At 45.1% G+C, this 25,317-nt stretch overlaps 1 protein-coding gene and 1 long non-coding RNA gene across 6 annotated transcripts in view; one reads left to right on the top strand and one right to left on the bottom strand.

Annotated features, from left to right (window-relative positions):
• The window catches only part of C5H8orf34 (chromosome 5 C8orf34 homolog), a 603,368-nt gene that overhangs the window by 560,946 nt on the left and 17,105 nt on the right, over nt 1-25,317 (bottom strand). The window contains exon 1 of one of the 5 annotated variants that reach the window (XM_063923878.1): nt 8,423-8,566. The exons of the other annotated variants lie outside the window; for them this stretch is intronic. Coding sequence (XP_063779948.1) covers nt 8,423-8,425 — 3 coding nt within the window. The 5' untranslated portion in view covers nt 8,426-8,566. Of the gene's footprint in view, nt 1-8,422; nt 8,567-25,317 lie in introns of those variants that run through there. 5 annotated transcript variants of the gene reach the window in all.
• LOC134929347 (uncharacterized) lies at nt 8,800-21,212 on the top strand. The gene is made up of 3 exons (XR_010178496.1): nt 8,800-9,170; nt 11,655-11,952; nt 20,881-21,212. It is a non-coding gene; the product is annotated as an uncharacterized LOC134929347 (long non-coding RNA).

The raw sequence follows: 25,317 nt of genomic DNA, 5'->3' as shown, positions 1-25,317 counted from the left end.
TTCTGGCAGGGGTTAAATTCATCCATATAGCCCAGGAGCTATATGTGATGCATTTTTTGCCATCCAAGGTGTTTTTATTGCGTCTCAGGGCGCCCCCCCCCCAGCGCCCTGCACCCTCAGTGACCGGAGTGTGAAGTGTGCTGAGAGCAATGGCGCACAGCTGCAGTGCTGTGCGCTACCTTGTTGAAGACAGGACGTCTTCTGCCGCCGATTTTCCGGACCTCTTCTGTCTTCTGGCTCTGTAAGGGGGCCGGCGGCGCGGCTCTGGGACCTATCCATGGCTGGGCCTGTGATCGGTCCCTCTGGAGCTAATGTCCAGTAGCCTAAGAAGCCCAATCCACTCTGCACGCAGGTGAGTTCGCTTCTTCTCCCCTTAGTCCCTCGATGCAGTGAGCCTGTTGCCAGCAGGTCTCACTGAAGATAAAAAACCTAAAACTAAACTTTTCACTAAGCAGCTCAGGAGAGCCACCTAGTGTGCACCCTTCTCGTTCGGGCAAAAAAATCTAACTGAGGCTTGGAGGAGGGTCATAGGGGGAGGAGCCAGTGCACACCAGGTAGTTCTAAAGCTTTACTTTTGTGCCCAGTCTCCTGCGGAGCCGCTATTCCCCATGGTCCTTACGGAGTCCCCAGCATCCACTAGGACGTCAGAGAAATCAGAGTTTTCACCGGCAATGGTGCTTACACGATACATCAATGGGTTGCATACGTCAATAAGATACTGCTGCTTTCCGCACGCGGGAAACATATTGTATCTTATGTTCATAATAACGAAATGCCCAATACAAATAAAATAATATGGTTTCGCATCCCAGGGTCTCACACCAATTACCAGTGCATTAGAGATGAAAAAAAAATCTGGTCCTAAAAATCATTTCACTGTAGAACTAAATGGTTTTAAAAACAAAATCTCTTCCAAATATAGAACCCTTTGAAGTACACAATGCAACGTCTGCTACTTTTTGAGCCTTGGCGAGTGAACGTGAGTATATTTTCAAGTCAGTCCCAGCTACAAAGAATTTGACATTTCTGTATGCAAGAAGAAAACTTGAATTAACTGCCAGTGCCAAATACAGTAATAAACATGGTAATGGGGGCTGGATGCAGAGCCACATGAGAAAACGTTCTGGAATATCCCTTGCAGAGCAGCAGCATAATTACCTGCATGCACAGAACAACTGTTTAGAGCTGATTCCAGCACACAGATTCATATGAACTATGCCATACTCATCATTTATTAATGGAATCTCAGTCACTGCTGCAGGCGCAGAGCCTGTAATCAAATGCTAATCACATGACTTACAAACATGACAATGCTTCTACCTTTTCCTGGTAACATAAAGCTTTTTTTGTCAATTTAATTTCTGCACATTTATGTGTTGTCTTCATTTTATTACCTTCACTTACCTTTCAACAGTGCATACTATCTGATTCTTGGTACAGCAGCATGAACCCAAGTTAGCCTGGTAATGACTGGATGTGTTTTGTATCTCAGTAACCAGACTCCTTTTCACGTGTTTGAGATACCAAATTAAAAATGGGGCGGCTGGAGCTACAGCTCTGAGCCCCACAGAATAATAGGCCCATCACCAGGTAATCGTAATGATTATCCCTAGCTGGCCACACATCAGAAGCATTCATTGATTTTCTAGATTTCTAGCAAAATGATGCAATAGTGCAGAGGGTGATCACACCCACACAGCACTGGTCACAGCTCCTCCCCTTTAAAATAGGCCCATGAACATTTTCAGACCCATCTGGCCCTTATTCCGGCCCTGGATGCATGGGACTTGCCCAGACAAAGGTTATATTCACTTTTACCAAACGAAACCCAAAGCACGTTTTCCATAGTCAACTAAAGGATACGTTCGCTTTGTTAATTCATCAGTTTACCCCAAATTTCAATTAACTAGTTTTCCTGAGCGGGTACATAAAAGAAATACAACTTTATATAGTTACATCATGGAGAAATACAGAAAATACATTTTCTTCCACTATAGGAGCAACGCCTTCACTTCCTGTTATATCATTTTCACTATTTAAAGATGTTGTAGGGTTGGCCATCAGTGGGTTATCCATCGATGGTACCATTGATGGATAACCTTGATGGTGTTAAACCATCTGTAAGGGAACCATTGATGGTTTTACCAATCGATGGTCACCCCTGCATTACTGTACAAAGAAATGCGGGTCAATCAGATCCAGGGGGCATGGCCTCATGGGTATCAGGGGTGGGGCTAATCTCCATGCCCTGACACTTTGAGGAAAAAAATAAAATAAAAAATTCGGTATCACTGAACCATCGATGGTGGGAAACCATCTGCCTCTTCCCCATTGATGGTAAAAAGAATTCAACATCGGTCATAGACCATTAATTATTTTAAATCATCGATGGTCGTCCCCAAGATGTAGCAAGGTCTTACAGAGGATCATAAGGAAACACCAAGGGGCACATTTATCAATATTCACATCTGCAATGCAACTTGGGTGCGATATTAGCGCCAAAAATCTCATTGCATGATGCAGTTATTTCGGCCTGATGTAAGAAGGAGCACACGCCTGGACAGGGGTTATGAAAGGAGCCTGTCCCTGTGATGTGTTCACTTCAGTGCCGGGACTGACCACGCACGTGCGGCGACCATGGGAAAGCTATGGTGGCTGCGACTGCTATTGGAAATGGAGGGACTACAGCAGATATCGCAGCTATTTGCTGCAATCCCTCCATCCTACGTAAGGGTGATGCAAAATATATATTTTTTTTTTGCAGAATATCCCGCAAGTATTTAAAGGATAAATGGAACCCTTAGTGCTTCCCCAAATAGGCTGGGGACCAAGACAGGCTGCAGTATCACTGCAATGAAGCATTAACTAGATAGGCAGCTCCTGTAATGCCGAAGAAAGTGAGTTTGTAACGTTGATAAAATGCCAGGAAAGAGTATGGAAGCTCCCTCAATGTGGAGCTCACCAAGTGCCCATTCTCTATAACAAAGGGGTAATATATAAAAGGAAAGAAAAAATAAATCTACACATATAACATGTTTGTGAGCTCAGAAGGAGTGTGGGGGTCAGCGCTCTCTATTCTCTGGGACCTTGTTCTCTGGTACCCTGTTCTCTGGCACCTTGCCCTCTCACGTTTCAAATTAAAATAAACTTTCATTGTTAACACGCTTAAAAAAATGCATATATAAAACCCAGAAAAAACAAACACTGTATAGATGTACTGTATTCTGTATGTGGATGGAGAAAGTTGCATCATTGCCATCCACTTTTATACAGCAAGTGTTTGTTATACAGGAAGTGCATCTGCCACCATGGTTGTTCAGCATGACTGCAGCTAGTAGAGTCACACTTCTGCAGCTCTCCAGAGTCCTGTGGTGATTTGTGCAAGGACCATATTACACACAGAATTTCCAAAAACAAACACTTAAAACCGGACACCCTACACTGTAATGACTGCACCGAGGAGGACATGATCTTAGCAGGTGCTATTACTATGATGTTTTTAAGTACTATTTTGGGAACAGGGATGACTTTGGCATATTGCCATGATCTAAGTACATGGCTAGATGACAAACAGGAGTTAATTAGAGTGGATTTACAGAATGGCTGGAGGATTTATTGTAGTACACTGGACAGAAGCTCAATCTGTGTAAGTGTTTGCATTTCAGAAACAACTAAGACAACTACAGGACCATACAGTACATAAATAGTTCAAAGAGGTATCCAAAATGCTCAAGGACATTATGGTGTTCTCTGACAAGCAGTACAGGACAGAATGCTCGGTATTAGTATCGCTATCCGGTCTTTAGGTCGACACTCATTAGGTTGACCACTATTGGTCGACATGGTTTCTAGGCTGACATGGCAAAGGTCGACACATGAAAAGATCAACATGAGTTTTTCACAATTTTTTTTATATTTTTGAACTTTTTCATACTTTACGATCCACATGGACTACGATTGGGAATAGTAACGTGTGCCGAGCACAGTGAGGCACCTTCGCTCGCCATCGAGGGGACACTGTGCACTAATTGGGGTTCCCGGTCACTTTACGAAGAAAACGACAACAATTTTTTTTTTAACTCATGTTGACCTTTTTCCATGTTGACCTAGTCACTCTCGACCAATAGCTTCTTACAGAGCCGGCCATAGGCATAGGCAAACTAGGCAATTGCCTAGGGCATTTGATATGCCTAGGGGCATCATCCGCTTCTGCTGATTAAAATGATATGCGGCATGCCTATATTCTGTTTGTAGCATTTCTTATGCAGATACAGCCGCAGTCACACACAGTATATAGGCATGCTGCATATCAGTTTAATCAGCAGAAGCTGCTTGTGCATCCTAGCCACATAGCAATGCAAATAAGATACGTTTTCATTAAAAAAACGGTGCCCAACGTTAGTATTGATGCAAGATTTGTGAGGACGCATCTGTATCCAAGGAGAGGCAGAGGTCACAGTGTTAGTGGAAGTGTGAGTGCTGTGTGCATGTGAGTGGGTTGGTTGTGCAGTAGTGTTCGGAATATGTGTAAGGAGCATTATGTGTGTCATGTAAAAATGCATTAATAATGTGCAACATATGTGTAAAGGGCCACTATGTGTGTCACTATGTGTATAAGGGTATTAATAATGTGCGGCATATGTGTAACAGGGTACCACTGTATGTGTGTCATTATGTGTATAGGGGCACTAATAATGTGCAGCAAATGTGTAGGGGGCACTATGTGTGTCATTATGTGTATAAGGGCATTAATAATGTGCGGCATATGTGTAACAGGGTACTACTATATGTGTGTCATTATGTGTATAGGGGCACTAATAATGTGCAGCAAATGTGTAGGGGGCACTATGTGTGTCATTATGTGTATAAGGGCATTAATAATGTGCAGCATATGTGTAATAGACATTATGTGTAAAAGGGCATTAATAAAGGTTGTCATAATGTGTAAGGTGCATTATGTTTGCAAGGACATTAATGTATCTCATATGTGTAAGGGGCATTACTGTGTGGAATTGTGTATAAATTAGTGATGAGCGGGTTTGGTTCCTTGGAATCCGACCCCCCCCCCCCCCCCGAACTTCACCCATTTTACACGGTTCCGAGGCAGACTCGAAACTTCCCGCCTTGCTTGGTTAACCCGAGCGCGCCCGAACGTCATCATCCCGCTGTCGGATTCTCGCGAGATTCGTATTCTATATAAGGAGCCGCGCGTCGCTGCCATTTTCACTCATGCATTGGAGATGATAGGGAGAGGACGTGTGCAGCGTTCTCTCAGTTGTGTTCAGTGTGCTGCAAATATCTGTGCTCAGTGTGCTGCAAATATCTGTGCTCAGTGTGCTGAAAATATCTACGTTCTCTGCCTGAAAAACGCTCCATATCTGTGCTCAGTGTGCTGCAAATATCTGTGCTCAGTGTGTTTTATTGTGGGGACTGGGGACCACCAGTATTATATAGTAGGAGGACAGTGCAGAGTTTTGCTGACCAGTGACCACCAGTATTATACGTTCTCTGCCTGAAAAATGCTCCATATCTGTGCTGCATTGTAGTATATAGTAGGAGGACAGTGCAGAATTTTGCTGACCAGTGACCACCAGTATTATATCAGTACGGTACAGTAGTCCACTGCTCTAACTACCTCTGTGTCGTCAAGTATACTTTCCATTCATACCTGTGGTGCATTTTAGTTGTTGTGCGAAGTATATATAGTAGGAGGACAGTGCAGAATTTTGCTGACCACCAGTTTATAATATATAGCAGTACGGTACAGTAGTCCACTGCTCTACCTCTGTGTCATCAAGTATACTACAAAAGTTCAGTAAAATGACCCAAAAATCAAAATTAAAAGCATCTGATGAGAAGCGTAAACTTGCCAATATGCCATTCACGACACGGAGTGGCAAGGAACGGCTGAGGCCCTGGCCTATGTTCATGGCTAGTGGTTCAGATTCACATGAGGATGGAAGCACTCATCCTCTCTCTAGAAAACTGCAGTGTCACTCCTAGATGGGCCAGGTGTTTGTGTCGGCCACTTGGGTCGCTTAGCTTAGTCACACAGCTACCTCATTGCACCTCTTTTTTTCTTTGCATCATGTGCTGTTTGGGGACTATTTTTTTAAATCTGCCATCCTGTCTGACACTGCAGTGCCACTCCTAGATGGGCCAGGTGTTTGTGTCGGCCACTTGTGTCGCTTAGCTAAGCCATCCAGCGACCTTGGTGCACCTCTTTTTTTCTTTGCATCATGTGCTGTTTGGGGACTATTTTTTGAAGTGCCATCCTGTCTGACACTACAGTGCCACTCCTAGATGGGACAGGTGTTTGTGCCGGCCACTTGGGTCGCTTAGCTTAGCCATCCAGCGACCTTGGTGCACCTCTTTTTTCTTTGCATCATGTGCTGTTTGGGGACTATTTTTTAAATCTGCCATCCTGTCTGACACTGCAGTGCCACTCCTAGATGGGCCAGGTGTTTGTGTCGGCCACTTGGGTCGCTTAGCTTAGTCACACATCGACCTTGGTGCACCTCTTTTTTTCTTTGCATCATGTGCTGTTTGGGGACTATTTTTTGAAGTGCCATCCTGTCTGACACTGCAGTGCCAATCCTAGATGGGCCAGGTGTTTGTGTCGGCCACTTAGGTCGCTTAGCTAAGCCATCCAGCGACCTTGGTGCACCTCTTTTTTTCTTTGCATCATGTGCTGTTTGGGGACTATTTTTTGAAGTGCCATCCTGTCTGACACTGCAGTGCCACTCCTAGATGGGCCAGGTGTTTGTGCCGTCCACTTGGGTCGCTTAGCTTAGTCATCCAGCGACCTCGGTGCAAATTTTAGGACTAAAAATAATATTGTGAGGTGTTCAGAATAGACTGGAAATGAGTGGAAATTATGGTTATTGAGGTTAATAATACTATGGGATCAAAATGACCCCCAAATTCTATGATTGAAGCTGTTTTTGAGGGTTTTTTGTAAAAAAACGCCCGAATCCAAAACACACCCGAATCCGACAAAAAATTTTCAGGGAGGTTTTGCCAAAACGCGTCCGAATCCAAAACACGGCCGCGGAACCGAATCCAAAACCAAAACACAAAACCCGAAAAATGTCCGGTGCACATTACTAGTATAAATGCATTACTAATGTGTGGCATTATGTGTATATGGTGCTCTACTATGTGGTGTTGCATATAGAAAGGGCACTACTGTGTCGTCTAATGTGAATAAAGAGCAATAAGGTGTGGTGTAATGTGAATAAGGAGCAATTCAGTGTGATGTAATGTGAATAAGGGGCTCTACTGTGAGGAGTAACGTTTATACGGTAAAGTGATACTACTGTGGGATGTAATATGAATTATGGACACTACCGCAAGATAAAATGTGAATAAAGTTGCAGTACTGTGTGGCGTAATTGGAATTGTTGTTACTATTGTGTGGCCATGCCCCTTCCCAGCAAGAAGATGCCCCTTTTTGGGCTGTGCGTCAAATGTGCGAGCTGTTCCTATTTAAAATATAGGGGGTACAAGGACTGCTATGGGTGAGGGGTGATGGTGCTGGGAAAGAGGTGCAAGGTCAGAGGCAGAATTAGCAGTGGTGCTAGGGGGCACCAGCCAAAATCTTGCCTAGGGCATCATATTGGTTAGGGCCGGCTCTGGCTTCTTCATTTTAAATTGAATTACAAATGTGAATATTTCTATACAATTAACATTGTTTACACAAAATAAATACATTTTGAAAAGTAGCTGAGGTAATTTGAAGCAAGCTTCTTAGTAACACTTGTACTTCCAAAGTGCTGCACAATAAAATATCTCCCAGCATAGCCACAATGTATGTCAGTTATAAGGATATATTTGTCCATTAAAGATGATTAATTATCCTTTCATGGTACAAGTATTCAACTCAGTATTTCCTCTATGTTGGTAAATCTCAGTGTGGTTAGTCGAAAATCCTTTATTAAACCTATTTAGGTTCTGCTGACAATGCTCAATTGTATTTTACTGCTTATTAATTATACACAATAATTAAAAATTCACAATATTTTATACACTTCTCTGGAGTGTATTCAAATATAAAGATATTTCTTGCAACAGAAGTTTATTTTTTACTATCCTGAAGCAGGCAAAAAAATAAACAATAGAAACGTAGAGTGTTTAGTATAAAAAGGTAACTGAAACTTTTATGTGTATCTTATGTATCACAGTAGACACTGAGTGACAGCCGGTATGACACAGTACGCCATCCAAGAATGTGCATGGTATGTGGAACATTATTTCCTAGGTTACGGAACAGGACAGAATGGCATTCCTCACCTGGCATCCGTACCCAGGGCCGGTTCTAAGAGTTGTGGCGCCCCGGGCAAAATATGGGGGCGTGGCTTCAATTGGGGGCGTGGTCACGACGCTGCAAGAAAATAAATAAATAAATAAAAATAATACTTACCATCCCCGTTCCTGATCCAGACCCCCTCCGCCGGCGGCACCGCTCTTCTCCCCTCTCTCTTCTCTTCGATCTATGGGAGAGACGTTATTACGTCTCTCCCATAGAACAGCATAGACACTAGAGGTCAATTATGACCCCTAGTGTCTGTGCCACTATGCTGTGCGGTGCGCGATGACGTCATCGCGCATCGCACAGCAAAGGTCCTCTACACGAAGGGAAACTAGACCGTAGCGTCTAGTTTCCCTTCATGGAGAGGACCTTTGCTGTGCGGTGCGCGATGACGTCATCGCGCACCGCACAACTAAGGTCCTCTCAATGAAGGGAAACTAGACGCTACGCGTCTGGTTCCCTTCAAAGCGGGGGGGGGGCACAGCAGGGCACTGCGGGGGGCACAGTGGCGGATCTTGCCCTGGTGCGGCGCCCTCCGGAAGGCGGCACCCCGGGCAAAAGTACCGCTTGCCCGTGGCAAGAACCGCCACTGTCCGTACCAACTGGGTTCCAGGACAATTTCCAGAGACCTGCACCACCATACAAAACTATCCTGTCTTGGTTGGAACTGTTCTAAGTAACAGGGTTCGTGGCTAATCACAATAAAGGGCAGACACCGCAGCACCACGAGCAATGTACTGTATGAGGATGGAAAAAGTTTCAGTTACCTTTTATTGGAACACCTTGTATAAAGTGAAACAACTCTGTATAAAGGAAATAGCAGGGGGAACGTTAAAAAAAGAACATAAAGGTTTACAGGGTACGTGCAACTGTTTTGTTATATTAGGAGAGATGTATAATCCGCAACCGCAACACTCCTCTGAAATTATGTAACCAAGTTTTCTGCCTTCTTCAGATGTAAAGGGACTCAGAATCCATTAAGTGTGCGTAGGAGAATGATAGGCATCTCATAGGATATAAATAATCCAAAGTTGTCATAGTTGAACTCATTTATTTATCTGACATTGGACTAGACGGGATTTCATAAAAGCAGAAAGCGTTTTCAATCATTTTGTTTTGTGACATGTACTACAAGTTGAGTCTCCCATATCTGTGACTCTGAAAATTGGAATATTTTAGGCCAGTCGTGACCCAATGTCATGATGTTACTACTAGTGCCATTGGCCAATGGCTGCTGGCGTGGGATTGACATTGCAGCCATTTCCCCACCAGCAATCAGTGGCGCCGAGGGGTAGGTAGGGGGGGGAGGGGGGGTGATAGGTACTAATTACCCGGACCTAGGCTGCAGGAGTATACCTGTGGTCAGCGCCATCTTTCCGGTGATATCTTCGGGAAGATAGTGCCGCACATTGAAAGCAAAGGCTCTGGCACTGTGCCAGCGACTTTGCTCTCTAGTGACCAGCGTCATCTTCCCAAATATCACTGGGAAGATGGTGCTGGTGTAGAGGACGGACCTGCTTCCTGATTAAGTAAGGTAGGAGGTGGGTGCCCTCCCCTATGCCTCACTGTGTTAAAAGGTAACACCCCCTCTCCCCCATGGAGTGCACAATTAGTTTAGTTTGTTAGATAATTCAATATTAACGGCAGCGTCATGTCCACTTTAAACCATGCTTCCTCTCCCTTACCGGAGTCCAGCGTGGCTACGTCCCTGCCGGCAAGGTTGTGTCTATGTTACCTACGTGCTCAGGACCTGGAAGTGACAAAATGAGAGGGCAGGAGAGAACTTCTGCCCTTACAGCTCCTAAATGTTTTGTTCGTTCTCCGTTCGTTTGGGGTAAAAAAAAAAATTCTATGCAGCATTGGACGCTCGCCACACTTTACTATTCCAAATAGATTGTGACATGGACCCAGGGTGTTATGGGAAAGGTCCTCTCCACGAAGGTAAACTAGACGCTACCCTGTCGGCAATGGCATGCTGGACCGCTGCGAGCACTTCCACTGAAGAACGCGCTACACATCCACTGCACATTAGAAGCCAACCAACAGCATCCCAGCAACGGAACATATGGTAAGTTAGGGAACGCTCAGACTGCAGCCAAGAAGGCACAAGCTGCGGGCCCCCTTCCTGCTAATAAAGCATCAAAATAATATAAACATTAAGGTTGTTTTTTTTCCTACCCCTCCTGCTTTTTACCCCTGTCTTGCTGTACCTCTCTCTCAACCTGAACCTCCTAAACACTTTTAAATCTCACTATCTTTGAACCGCCTTGTACAGCAGACTCCATTTTTAAAACTTTTTTTTTTCTTTCACCTCTTGGTTCCTTCTTTTAAAACCAAACTTTTTTTATTTTTTGCTCTTTATTTACACTTACCACATACTAGCGCTCGGTTTGCAGCACGATTGCTGCACACACTAAGTCATAAGAAATTAGCATATGGCCGAATGCACTAGAAATCACATGCAGATTTAGGGGCTCTGAAATGAGCCCGTTTCTGTGATTTGTAAAGAAGTGAAATGATCGCAAAAGCAATCATTTCACTTTTACTTGAGAAGCTGGGGCTGTTCTGTGCATGCATGTTCTGCTGACCATGGGGGTCATTCCGAGTTGATCGCACGCTGCAACTTTTTGCAGCCCGTGCGATCAACTAGACGCCGCCTATGGGGGAGTGGATTTTTGCATAGCAGCCCTGCTATGCAAAAAAAGTTTTGTGCAGAAGTAGACTAGGGTAAGAGTTACTCACCCTGTGCGATCACTTCAGCGTTGCAGGTCCCAGAATTGACGTCAGATATCCACCCTCGACATGCCTGCGTTCGGATCTCCATGCCCCGAAAATGGTGAGTGGACGCCCGGATCCGCCTTCCCCCTGTCAATCTTCTTGCGGTTGCCGCTGCGACCGCTTTCTTCGATGGAGCCATCGCTGCCTGGCGACGGCCATCGCCGGGCAACGATGCACCTGTGCAGTTCCGACCCGATCACACGGCTGCGAAGAAGCGCAGCGTGCGATCGGGTCGGAATGACCCCCTATGTGCGTCCCCAATGCAGAGGAGGATTCAGCTGTGACTGTCATTGGAAATGGTAATTCGGGAGATACTTAATATTTCTGGGTGTCCCCGAAAACAGGTGCTTTATTATTTGATAAACAGGCCCCATTATCTTATAGCTTCTTTGGACTATTGCAGTAATTACAAAGAGAAATTTACAGAACTGATTAAGTGCTGTAAGTATGTGACCTATAACTATTATTCAACAACTTTTATCAACATTTCAAATTTACATTTTTAAAATGTCAATGTATAAATCAAAGTCTCATATAACCACAAGCTGGAATTTTTTATTTTCAGAAGTCAACATTGGAGCGTCATTCCAGGAATATCACATCTATGGTCGTATGAGACTCATATGTTTATATACACAGGGGAAGTTTTTAGGGAAGGTACACCCAATTAGAGCCATAGAGACAAATTCAAATCCAGTTTCAACCTAGAAAGGATGAAAACCGAAAAGCGGGAGGAGAGAAACGTGGACGCTTGAGTGAAGTGTAACGTGCGATCCCAGTCTATCAACGTGTCCAATATAGAGCCATCAAGGGGTCTCCTAGCTTTGGAAGTCTACCGCAGATCAAATAAAGGGAGCAGTTCAGTAAGAGATTCTTAGATAAGACAACCACGGTATTAGGAGGAAGGCAAAACAATCACTAAGTTGGTGTAGAAAACATGCAAACTGTTAAAACTGGTGTAGCATTACTTTCCTCATAGCAATGAGGTCATGAGTTCAATTCTGTTATGGACAATCTGTGTGGGGTTTGTATGTTTCCCTGTGCTTGTGTGGACTTTTTCAGTTGCTCCAATTTTCTCAGACACTACAAAAACCATACTTTAGGTTAATTGGCTTACTAATAAATTAGCCCTAGTGTTTATGTTTGATAAGGAAAATAGATTTTAAACTAGAATGGGGCAAGGACAGATGTGAATGACTGAAATATTCTCTCTGTAAAGCACTGCGTAATATATGTGCACTATATAATAAGAATTTACTTACCGATAATTCTATTTCTTGGAGTCCGTAGTGGATGCTGGGGTTCCTGAAAGGACCATGGGGAATAGCGGCTCCGCAGGAGACAGGGCACAAAAAGTAAAGCTTTACGATCAGGTGGTGTGTACTGGCTCCTCCCCCTATGACCCTCCTCCAAGCCTCAGTTAGGTACTGTGCCCGGACGAGCGTACACAATAAGGAAGGATTTATGAATCCCGGGTAAGACTCATACCAGCCACACCAATCACACCGTACAACCTGTGATCTAAACCCAGTTAACAGTATGATAACAGCGGAGCCTCTGAAAAGATGGCTCACAACAATAATAACCCGATTTTTGTAACTATGTACAAGTAATGCAGATAATCCGCACTTGGGATGGGCGCCCAGCATCCACTACGGACTCCGAGAAATATAATTATCGGTAAGTAAATTCTTATTTTCTCTATCGTCCTAGTGGATGCTGGGGTTCCTGAAAGGACCATGGGGATTATACCAAAGCTCCCAAACGGGCGGGAGAGTGCGGATGACTCTGCAGCACCGAATGAGAGAACTCCAGGTCCTCCTTAGCCAGGGTATCAAATTTGTAGAATTTTACAAACGTGTTCTCCCCCGACCACGTAGCCGCTCGGCAGAGTTGTAATGCCGAGACCCCTCGGGCAGCCGCCCAAGAAGAACCCACCTTCCTTGTGGAGTGGGCTTTTACAGATTTTGGCTGTGGCAGGCCTGCCACAGAATGTGCAAGCTGAATCGTACTACAAATCCAGCGAGCAATAGTCTGCTTAGACGCAGGAGCGCCCAACTTGTTGGGAGCATATAGTATAAACAGCGAGTCAGATTTCCTGACTCCAGCTGTCCTTGAAATGTATATTTTTAAAGCTCTGACAACGTCCAACAACTTGGAGTCCTCCAAGTCGCTTGTAGCCGCAGGCACTACAATAGGTTGGTTCAGATGAAATGCTGACACCACCTTAGGGAGAAAATGCGGACGAGTCCGCAGTTCTGCCCTGTCCGAATGGAAAATCAGATATGGGCTTTTGTAAGATAAAGCTGCCAGTTCTGACACTCTCCTGGCCGAAGCCAGGGCTAGTAGCATGGTCACTTTCCATGTGAGATATTTCAAATCCACAGTTTTTAGTGGTTCAAACCAATGAGATTTGAGAAAGTCCAAAACAACATTGAGATCCCACGGTGCCACTGGAGGCACCACAGGGGGCTGTATATGCAGCACTCCCTTAACAAAAGTCTGGACTTCAGGAACTGAAGCCAATTCTTTTTGGAAGAAAATCGACAGGGCCGAAATTTGAACCTTAATAGATCCCAATTTGAGACCCATAGACAATCCTGATTGCAGGAAATGTAGGAATCGACCCAGTTGAAATTCCTCCGTCGGAGCACTCCGATCCTCGCACCACGCAACATATTTTCGCCAAATGTGGTGATAATGTTGCGCGGTTACTTCCTTCCTTGCTTTAATCAAAGTAGGAATGACTTCTTCCGGCATGCCTTTTTCCTTTAGGATCCGGCGTTCAACCGCCATGCCGTCAAACGCAGCCGCGGTAAGTCTTGAAACAGACAGGGACCCTGCTGAAGCAAGTCCCTTCTCAGAGGTAGAGGCCACGGATCTTCCGTGATCATCTCTTGAAGTTCCGGGTACCAAGTCCTTCTTGGCCAATCCGGAACCACTAGTATCGTTCTTACGCCTCTTTGCCGTATAATTCTCAATACTTTTGGTATGAGAGGCAGAGGAGGAAACACATACACCGACTGGTACACCCAAGGCGTTACCAGCGCGTCCACAGCTATTGCCTGCGGATCTCTTGACCTGGCGCAATACCTGTCCAGTTTTTTGTTGAGGCGAGACGCCATCATGTCCACCATTGGTCTTTCCCAACGGGTTACCAGCATGTGGAAAACTTCTGGATGAAGTCCCCACTCTCCCGGGTGAAGGTCGTGTCTGCTGAGGAAGTCTGCTTCCCAGTTGTCCACTCCCGGGATGAACACTGCTGACAGTGCTATCACATGATTCTCTGCCCAGCAAAGAATCCTTGCAGCTTCTGCCATTGCACTCCTGCTTCTTGTGCCGCCCTGTCTGTTCACATGGGCGACTGCCGTGATGTTGTCCGACTGGATCAACACCGGTTTTCCTTGAAGCAGAGGTTCTGCCTGGCTTAGAGCATTGTAGATTGCTCTTAGTTCCAGAATGTTTATGTGAAGAGACGTTTCCAGGCTCGACCACACGCCCTGGAAGTTTCTTCCTTGTGTGACTGCTCCCCAGCCTCTCAGGCTGGCGTCCGTGGTCACCAGGATCCAATCCTGTATGCCGAATCTGCGGCCCTCCAATAGATGAGCACTCTGCAACCACCACAGAAGAGATACCCTTGTCCTTGGAGACAGGGTTATCCGCTGGTGCATCTGAAGATGCGACCCTGACCATTTGTCCAACAGATCCCTCTGGAAAATTCTTGCGTGGAATCTGCCGAATGGAATTGCTTCGTAAGAAGCCACCATTTTTCCCAGGACTCTTGTGCATTGATGTACAGACACCTTTCCTGGTTTTAGGAGGTTCCTGACAAGCTCGGATAACTCCTTGGCTTTTTCCTCCGGGAGAAAAACCTTTTTCTGAACCGTGTCCAGAATCATCCCTAGGAACAGCAGACGTGTTGTCGGAATTAACTGGGATCTTGGAATATTCAGAATCCACCCGTGCTGTTTTAGCACTTCTTGAGACAGTGCTAATCCCATCTCTAGCTGTTCTCTGGACCTTGCCCTTATTAGGAGATCGTCCAAGTATGGGATAATTAATACGCCTTTTCTTCGAAGAAGAATCATCATCTCGGCCATTACCTTGGTAAAGACCCGAGGTGCCGTGGACAATCCGAACGGCAGCGTCTGAAACTGATAGTGACAGTTCTGTACGACGAACCTGAGGTACCCCTGGTGTGAGGGGTAAATTGGAACGTGGAGATACGCATCCTTGATGTCCAAGGATACCATAAAGTCCCCTTCTTCCAGGTTCGCTATCACTGCTCTGAGTGACTCCATCTTGAACTTGAACTTCTTTATGTACAGGTTCAAGGATTTCAGATTTAGAATAGGTCTTACCGAGCCATCCGGCTTCGGTACCACAAATAGAGTGGAATAATACCCCTTTCCTTGTTGTAAAAGGGGTACCTTGACTATCACCTGCTGAGAGTACAGCTTGTGAATGGCTTCCAAGACCGTCTCCCTGTCGGAGGGGGACGTTGGTAAAGCAGACTTCAGGAAACGGCGAGGTGGATCCGTCTCTAGTTCCAACCTGTACCCCTGAGATATTATCTGCAGGATCCAGGGATCTACCTGCGAGTGAGCCCACTGCGCGCTGAAATTCTTGAGACGACCCCCCACCGCCCCCGAGTCCGCTTGAGAAGCCCCAGCGTCATGCTGAGGCTTTTGTAGAAGCGGGGGAGGGCTTCTGTTCCTGGGAAGGAGCTGCCTGTTGCTGTCTCTTCCCCCTTCCTCTGCCTCGTGGCAGATATGAATATCCCTTTGCTCTCTTGTTTTTAAAGGAACGAAAGGGCTGCGGTTGAAAAGTCGGTGTCTTTTTCTGTTGGGGAGTGACTTGAGGTAAAAAGGTGGATTTCCCGGCTGTAGCCGTGGCCACCAAATCCGATAGACCGACACCAAATAACTCCTCCCCTTTATACGGCAAAACTTCCATATGCCGTTTTGAGTCCGCATCGCCTGACCACTGTCGCGTCCATAAACTTCTTCTGGCCGAAATGGACATAGCACTTACCCGTGATGCCAGTGTGCAGATATCCCTCTGTGCATCACGCATATAAAGAAATGCATCCTTTATTTGCTCTAAAGACAGTAAAACATTGTCCCTATCCAGGGTATCAATATTTTCAATCAGGGACTCTGACCAAGCTACCCCAGCACTGCACATCCAGGCTGTCGCTATAGCTGGTCGTAGTATAACACCTGTATGTGTGTATATACTTTTTTGGATATTTTTCATCCTTCTATCTGATGGATCTTTAAGTGCGGCCGTCTCAGGAGAGGGTAACGCCACTTGTTTTGATAAGCGTGTGAGCGCCTTGTCCACCCTAGGAGGTGTTTCCCAGCGCGCCCTAACCTCTGGCGGGAAAGGGTATAAAGCCAATAACTTCTTTGAAATTAGCATTTTTTTATCGGGGGCAACCCACGCTTCATCACACACCTCATTTAATTCATCTGATTCAGGAAAAACTATAGGTAGTTTTTTCACACCCCACATGATACCCTGTTTTGTGGTACCTGTAGTATCAGCAATATGTAACGCCTCCTTCATTGCCAAAATCATATAACGTGTGGCCCTACTAGAAAATACGGTTGATTCGTCACCGTCGCCACTGGAATCAGTGCCTGTGTCTGGGTCTGTGTCGACCGACTGAGGCAAAGGGCGTTTTACAGCCCATGACGGTGTTTGAGGCGCCTGGACAGGCACTAATTGATTGTCCGGCCGTCTCATGTCGTCAAACGACTGCTTTAGCGTGTTGACACTATCCCGTAATTCCATAAATAAAGGCATCCATTCTGGTGTCGACCCCCTAGGAGGTGACATCCCCATATTTGGCAATTGCTCCGCCTCCACACCAATATCGTCCTCATACATGTCGACACACACGTACCGACACACAGCAGACACACAGGGAATGCTCTTAACGAAGACAGGACCCCACTAGCCCTTTGGGGAGACAGAGGGAGAGTTTGCCAGCACACACCAAAAACGCTATATATGACAGGGATAGCCTTATAATAAGTGCTCCCTGTATAGCTGCTTTAATAATATAGTTTTGCCACAATTTTGCCCCCCCTCTCTTGTTTTACCCTGTTTCTGTAGTGCAGTGCAGGGGAGAGCCTGGGAGCCTTCCTGACCAGCGGAGCTGTGTGAGGAAAATGGCGCTGTGTGCTGAGGAGATAGGCCCCGCCCCTTTTTCGGCGGGCTCGTCTCCCGCTCTTTAGTGGATTCTGGCAGGGGTTAAATATCTCCATATAGCCCCCGGAGGCTATATGTGAGGTATTTTTAGCCAAAAAAGGTTTTCATTTGCCTCCCAGGGCGCCCCCCTCCCAGCGCCCTGCACCCTCAGTGACTGCCGTGTGAAGTGTGCTGAGAGGAAAATGGCGCACAGCTGCAGTGCTGTGCGCTACCTTAAGAAGACTGAGGAGTCTTCTGCCGCCGATTCTGGACCTCTTCTCGTTTCAGCATCTGCAAGGGGGCCGGCGGCGAGGCTCCGGTGACCATCCAGGCTGTACCTGTGATCGTCCCTCTGGAGCTAATGTCCAGTAGCCAAGAAGCCAATCCATCCTGCACGCAGGTGAGTTCACTTCTTCTCCCCTAAGTCCCTCGTTGCAGTGATCCTGTTGCCAGCAGGACTCACTGTAAAATAAAAAACCTAAGCTAAACTTTTCTAAGCAGCTCTTTAGGAGAGCCACCTAGATTGCACCCTTCTCGGCCGGGCACAAAAATCTAACTGAGGCTTGGAGGAGGGTCATAGGGGGAGGAGCCAGTACACACCACCTGATTGTAAAGCTTTACTTTTTGTGCCCTGTCTCCTGCGGAGCCGCTATTCCCCATGGTCCTTTCAGGAACCCCAGCATCCACTAGGACGATAGAGAAAACTATTAATAAAATAAATAACAATCAGTTTTGAGTGCAGATAAACCTCCAAACAGCTTAAGGGCCCTACACACTAACAGATTTTAATAAACGATATGAACGTTCTCGTTCATTAATGAGCGAGAATGCGTTAATATTATTTAGTGTGTAGGAACCAATGATGTACGATGCGCGGCCCCTTGCTCGTTCATCGTTGGTGCCCAGTCGCTTACGCATGCAGGCCAATATGGATGAGATTGTCCATATTAGCATGCGCTGCTATAGAGCCGGGTGACGGGGTCCCTGTCACTGCCCCACCGCCGCCGCGTCGCCCGTCGGTCGTATCCGCCGTCGGGCAGCTCGGCGGCGGATCGCCAAATGTGTAGACTGGAGCATTTTCTCCTAGGCATGTCTGGTACATTTACCTTATCAAGCAAAGGCTAGAGCTCTGCCATTGAATTTGTTTAGAATTGACAACATGATTATATAAGAAATACACCAAATAATCTTAGCTAAAAATATAATTTATACAGCCATAATTAGACCCAGTCACGAGACCTCATAATCAAATAAACTTTAAGTCAAGGATGCACCTCTCTGTAAATGCATTGCGTAATTACAGGCAGTTGTGTCTATGGGAATTTGAATACCTGGATAATTCAAAGAAGATTGGCAAGAATATTTAAATTATTCTTCAAGCTTAACAAGCAGGTCTTGGAGAATGCTGATAGCCAGAACTTTCGAACTAGAGGCATTTGGTTTGTAAAAAGAAGCTGCAGAATAATCATGCTGGATCTAGCAGAGTGCCGGAACGGTGGTCCTAGAGCTGTACAGAAACAACTACTGTCTTAGGGGTCTATTCATAAAGCAGTGAAAAGAGTTGAGAAACAGACCAGTGGAGAAGTTGCTCATGGCAACCAATCAGCATCTCCCTTACATTTTATAGCATGTACTTGATAAAAGCTTCCTTCAAGGCTGATTGGTTGTCATTATGGTGGCCAATCCCGGGATCGGGATTGGCGGGATCCCGGGATTTAGGCCCAAAAATGGCCGGGATTCAATGCCGGGATTGGAAGCTCCAATCCCAGGGATTGAGGGATCAGCGTTGAGCGTCCACAGGACGCTCAAATGCTGCCCGGCTTCCTCCTTCCGGGTCCCCAGCGCAGCGTGAGAGGTCACGCTGCGCTGTCAACTGCTGGTGGGAGCCGCCAGCAGCGTTCTCAGGATGTGCCCCTCCCGTCCGCACCCGGTATATGGGGAGTTATATGGGCGGGATGGGGTGAGGTGGCGGCCACCTAGGTAAAAGCCAATCCCGGGAATCCCGGGATTGGACATTTTTCAATCCCGATACCCGGGATTGAAAAAATGGCCCGGGATTGGCTTCCCTAGTTGTCATAGACAACTCTTACACTGGTCCTTTTCTCCACTCTTTTTCCACTGCTTCATGAATAGACCCCAAAAATCTACTCTGCAAACAGCTCTACAGCTAAAGCGAAAAATAATGGGTGACAGCGATGACAGAAAGCCATTGCTACAAAACCTAGCCGATGTAGTCTCGCGTAAATGAAGAAAGGCCTTGAGGAAAACACCAGAAACAAAAACTAAATTTAGATAACACAGAGGACATGTAACACCAATGAAGCCTGTCAAACGCCTTCTCTGCTTCCAGAGAAAGCAGTAAGGGAAGATATCTGTTTGCATGGAATATCAAGCACGCTTTAGCCCAAAAGCAATAGTCTGTCATTTGTGGACACCAGCATTTTGGTGATATTGACTCTAGATTTGAAAAAGCAAGTTGGTTTTGCCTTAAAACTAATTGGCGCTTAAATCTAGTGGCTATACCACAAAATCACGCTGGCGCCCGAAAATCACCGACTACTGTATATGATTAGGGCCCTTTGGGTGCTATCAATTGCTTATATTCCCAGAATGAAGCCCACCTGTACTTGATGAGTTCGTTTTCGATAAATTTAGAGAAATGGGGTTCAGTCTCTTGGCGATCAATTTAGCAGAGATTTTAATTTCCAAACTTCAGCATTTCTTTGGGAAAGGAAGTTAAGGTGCATAAACACGGTGCAATATAACCTTGCGATTTTGATTGTAGTCGGAAACTGACGTTTTGTCGGAAAGACGTCAGTTTCCCACTTTTTTAGGTCGGAAACTATTCCGACCTATTCAATCCCCCTGCTGTTTTTCCGACAAGTCGGCAGTTCCGACTTGTCGGAAAACATGTGGATTGGTGGACTAGCTGTGGATCCACGTGTTTTGGCGGATCCGGCGGCCAAATCAGACAACTTTTAGCCCCGTTTCAGACAATGTCAATCCAACTTTAAAGTGACGGCCAGCCGTGCAATGCCCTTGTACCTGTGCGGGATGGGGGGGGAAGGGTAGGGCCTGACATGTGGGCCGGACTAGCCCTGTGCTGGGCGTCCCCTCATATGTCTGAGTAACTGATCGTAGCCGTGCTAAATTTTGCATGGCTACGATCAGGTCTGAATTAAGCCCCATGTGTACACAGCTTGCGATACCGATGCGCGGTCCCGCGAGGTCAGTATCGCACGGTTAGACAATCTGCAGGCAAGTCAATTTTGACTATTTAGTACTAAAGTATTGTCACGATCCTGACTAAAATCATTTGGTGACTTACCCCTGCCATCTGTCCTGTAACCTGCATGTTTTCTGCTGGCTGGGATAAACAGCTCACCAGTATCATGAGTTCTCTGTGTGCTGAGCTCACTCTCTGCTAACGAGTGCAGCTGTAGTGATTAATCTTCTGTGTGAATTCAGAACTCAGTAAGTCTCTGCATGGTGTGCCTGCATAGCAATCATTGAGGATTCTCATGGAGTTCTATACTTCTGTGCCAGTATTCACATGTCCAATGGTTACCAGATATACCTTCCTGTGCCCTCAGGACCCGTGGCCATTATTGCCTGTCTATGCACACACCACGCCGGAGTTCCCTCCAAAACCAGCTATGGACGTCGCCATGACAGTTCCTGGTCAGCTGACCTTCCAGGTCCAATCCGTATTCACTTCTGCATCATATGAGCCGCTCATCCACTCAGCTGTAAGCACAGGGTATAAGTTCCAGGTCTCAAGCACTAGCAAGCTGTCAGTGCTTTGGTGTCTCTCAGCCTGGAGTGAGCTCCAGAATCTCCTGCTGGTAATAGACTTTGTGCAAGTTACCATTCCCCGCACTGCCTGACTCCCTGGATGATTTAAAGGCATACTTGCCTACCTGACCCTCTCCATGAGGGAGAAAATGCTCTGTTCCTGGACTTTACTGGTAATGTATGATTGCCATCACCTGTGGTGAGCTAGTTAATTGATAAGAAAGGTGTTTCACCACAGGTGATGGCAATCATACGTTACCAGGAAAGTCCAGGAACAGAGCATTTTCTCCCTCATGGAGAGGGTCAGGTAGGCAAGTATGTTTAAAGGGCCATCGCTGCCACTATATCCCAGCAGCTCCAGATTCACTGAAAGTCCTACAGTGAACCAGAGGGACTATCCTATATCCCTAGTGGCATTTGCAATTGTCATCTCATGCACTTCCTGACTTCGTGGATGATTTAAAGGGCCATCGCTGCCACTACATCCTGGCATCTCCAGACTCATTGGAAGTCCTCCAGTGAACCAGAGTGACAGTCCTATATCCCTAGCGGCCTTTGAGACTTTGCTGGTTCTTGCCAGATTCCAGTCCTCCGCTGCGCAAGGTAGCACACCATAGTATCCGGAAAACCTGCCACTGCTGTCTACACATTGCAGTATCCATTGTGCAGAACCACCACATCACAGCTACTGGGAAACCAGCAGTGCCGACACTGCACTGCACAGCATACGGAATCCCCATTGCGCTACCTCAGCTGCCCAGCATTTGGAAACCTGTGTTACCGACGTCCTCGGCTCCATCCACAAGTATTGCTGCTACAAGCTTCGCCGACGTCTTCGGCTTTGTGTTTAAGTATCGCTGACATCCTCACCTTCATCTTCAAGTACTGCTGTTGTCCTCGTCGACAGCCATCGCACTGGTTCCAGCCAGTGATCTGTGACTTTCCTGCATTGCTGATCCTCCCAGCATTCCGTCGACTCACTATTTCTTACGTAACTCTCCATTAGGTGACAACTCACTGCGCTCAAGACCAAATCCAGTGTCCAGTACTAGTCCGGGTTCACAATAACCTCAGGCCTGACAAGTATAGTCAAATTCGGCCACAGCCAAAATCGCACATAGCCAATATCGCAAGAACACAGTCACTATCGCACAGTCAAAATCACATAGTCAAAATCACATAGCCAAAATCTCACTATGTGTATGCACCTTAAGTACTGTGTATTTTATTTATTTGAACACTTTCCTCAAAACATTTTGTTACATGTTTTATATCTGCATTGAAACGTGTCATTCCTGTGGTCTAAACAAGTGAATCTTTCGGAAAATAACCTGAACACTTTGCCCATTTAGGCTTATTTTCTTCAATTAAACATTACCAGCAATCCCTACTTTATATTCTAAAGACAAATGCATCTCCATTAAATACTTAATGGAGTTTGATTGAGGCAAGCCCCAGCCAAAATACTAGTGATTTAAATTTGCAGTCAAATGAATACTAAACTCTGTAATTATCTTTCTATAGCCAAGAAGGAGAGGAGATCGAAGTTTACTTGCGAAATAATCATTTGATGAAGAACACAATTTCTGTAAGATATATAGGTATAACACAGTGCTATATAGATCATTTTCCCTTTGTCCAATATGCTGGTTACTAATTTGTCAGAATGTTCTACAAGGTCAGCGTGCAAAGTGCAGTTATGTTTCACGATTTCAGTACACACTCTTATTGATTAAAAAGTACAAATCTGATATTTCTTCCAGTATAAAAAATGCTAAAATAAAAGATCAAATACATTAACTTCTTTCAGGCATAGTTGATTTTAGGGCTGGGGAACTTTGCGATGGGCCTCAAGGTCAAAGGGGCAACCCTGAAAAAAAAATATTAATTTGCACAAAGATAAAACTATATTACATAGTTGCACTGTAGTTGATGAATGTATTTAATCACTACAATGAATTCATTTTAACTGGTGTAAGAGTCAAATATATTTCTATTAATTATTTAAAATGCCAGCGCTAAAATATGTTACGAACGCAAGGTGCATCTTATTACCATATACGATAAAAGTGCGCTGTACTTCGCAAACACTACATCCCTTAAGAGAAAACAAGTACATGCACACATTTATGAGTTCCAAAGCTCATTGATGTATATATTTGATATTAAAAGGATATGTATACAATATATCACATGTACAGTATATATATGGTATAGATTAACAATTACATAGGAAGCAAGAATCCATACAGTTACAGCCACAGCATACAATTACCCTATTTGCTCAATGCACCCTCAGCTCCATTTCCTCCATCTCTCCCTCTCTCAATGCTCACAGTAGTAGAAAAACAGCAAAACAGAACTTCTTGAGAGTCTGCAATCAGCTATACCCTGTGAATGTTGGAGTACATGTCTTCTGTTATTGGTCCAGGGGAGGGAACTTTCTCATTCATAATGAGTCATTGGTCAGTTCATATGCAAGCCTTGAAGAAGACATCAAAAGGGTTGGCCTCTGGTTTCCGCCCACACATGCTTCAAATGGAATGTTCTTTGTTCCAATAAGAGTGACTTCATATTCCTACATTTAATCATAACTACTCATTGCAATGTGATACAATCCAACCACAGGCACCAAACCAATCCACGCATTCCTCCGATCATTTTGACTCCAAGCACGACATGTCCATCTTGCTCCGCTCCAACAATACACATACATGATGTTATACTCCACTATATAATTTAAAACCTTATAATGTCTAGTGCTTGACATGTTTAATTTATGTGTGGTATGAAATATGTGTTGAATATATCCTTGTGGCTTGTCTGTGTGAATGCGTATGCTACCATATATTGCTGTGCTCGCTGCACGTATTCGCAAGCATAGCGACTCATAATGTGAGGTGTTTGTATGTTTTCTCTATGTAATATTTTTGACTGCGACACTGGCAACTTAAACTAATCTTTGAATGCCAGTAGAGCTTGCTTCTTTACCCTATTTCAATCCTCCTATATCTTAATCGTGGACCCATTTTTCAATTAAACCCTGTTTTAGAGTTGTTTGATTTCCCAAAGCAAAATATAAATCTGTGTAGCTCCATAATAGCTTATGCAGTGCACAGAACAAAGGTGGTCATTCCGAGTTGATCGCTCGCTAGCAGTTTTTAGCAGCCGTGCAAACGCTATGCCTCCGCCCACTGGGAGTGTATTTTAGCTTAGGAGAAGTGCTAACGTTTGTAACACAGAGCGGCTACAAAATAATTTTGTGCAGTTTCAGAGTAGCTTCAAACCTACTCAGCGCTTGCGATCACTTCAGACCATTCAGTTCCGGATTTGACGTCACAAACACGCCCTGCGTTCGCCCAGCCACGCCTGTGTTTTTCCTGGCATGCCTGCGTTTTTCCGAACACTCCCTGAAAACGGTCAGTTGACACCCACAAACGCCCACTTCATGTCAATCACTCTACGGCAGCCAGTGCAACTGAAAAGCTTCGCTAGACCCTATGTGAAACTACATCGTTCGTTGTAATAGTACGTCACACGTGCGCATTGCGCCACGTACGCATGCGCAGAAGTGACATTTTTTAGCCTCACCGCTGCACAGCGAACAACTCGGAATGACCACCAAAAACCCTTTCCACTACGCAGAAACCTATCTATTTCATTCTTTAAAGGGTAAGTATGCATTGTTCCTCAAACAGTGATAATACAGGTTGAGTATCCCTTATCCAAAATTCTAAATCACACATTTTTGGTTCCCCTACTGAGATAATGACACATATATAAGTATATTATATATTTATATAATATACCTATATAGATACACATAATATATATTATATATGTCATTATCTCAGTAGGGGACCACCCAAAAATTTGGGATTTTGGATAAGGGATACTCAACCTGTATATCCAAAATGGTAAACTGTATTTTGTAAGCATAATGCCTACACAGATCTATATATGGATAATTACACTACAATAATGTGTATCTATCCATTGTGTATAAAAAGGTACACTTACAATTATCTTCACATGCCCAGCGGCAACTACTGCATCATATGCTCAACTTCAGTGGGTTTGAAATCACTGGCAATAGCCTATTGAACTCCACTAGTTAAGGGTAAAGGTGGGCATATGACATTTTATTTTAATGTTAATTTATCATTTATTGCACAGTAAGTCAAGAGCGTACTAATGTGGTTTGTGATAGACTGATGGTAGCAGTAGAATATCTC

Source organism: Pseudophryne corroboree, chromosome 5 (genome assembly GCF_028390025.1).
Source record: "Pseudophryne corroboree isolate aPseCor3 chromosome 5, aPseCor3.hap2, whole genome shotgun sequence".
In the NCBI taxonomy this organism is placed as follows: Eukaryota; Metazoa; Chordata; class Amphibia; order Anura; family Myobatrachidae; genus Pseudophryne; species Pseudophryne corroboree.
Note: the sequence above shows the minus strand (reverse complement) of the source record. Positions and strands in the feature narration are given on the sequence as shown.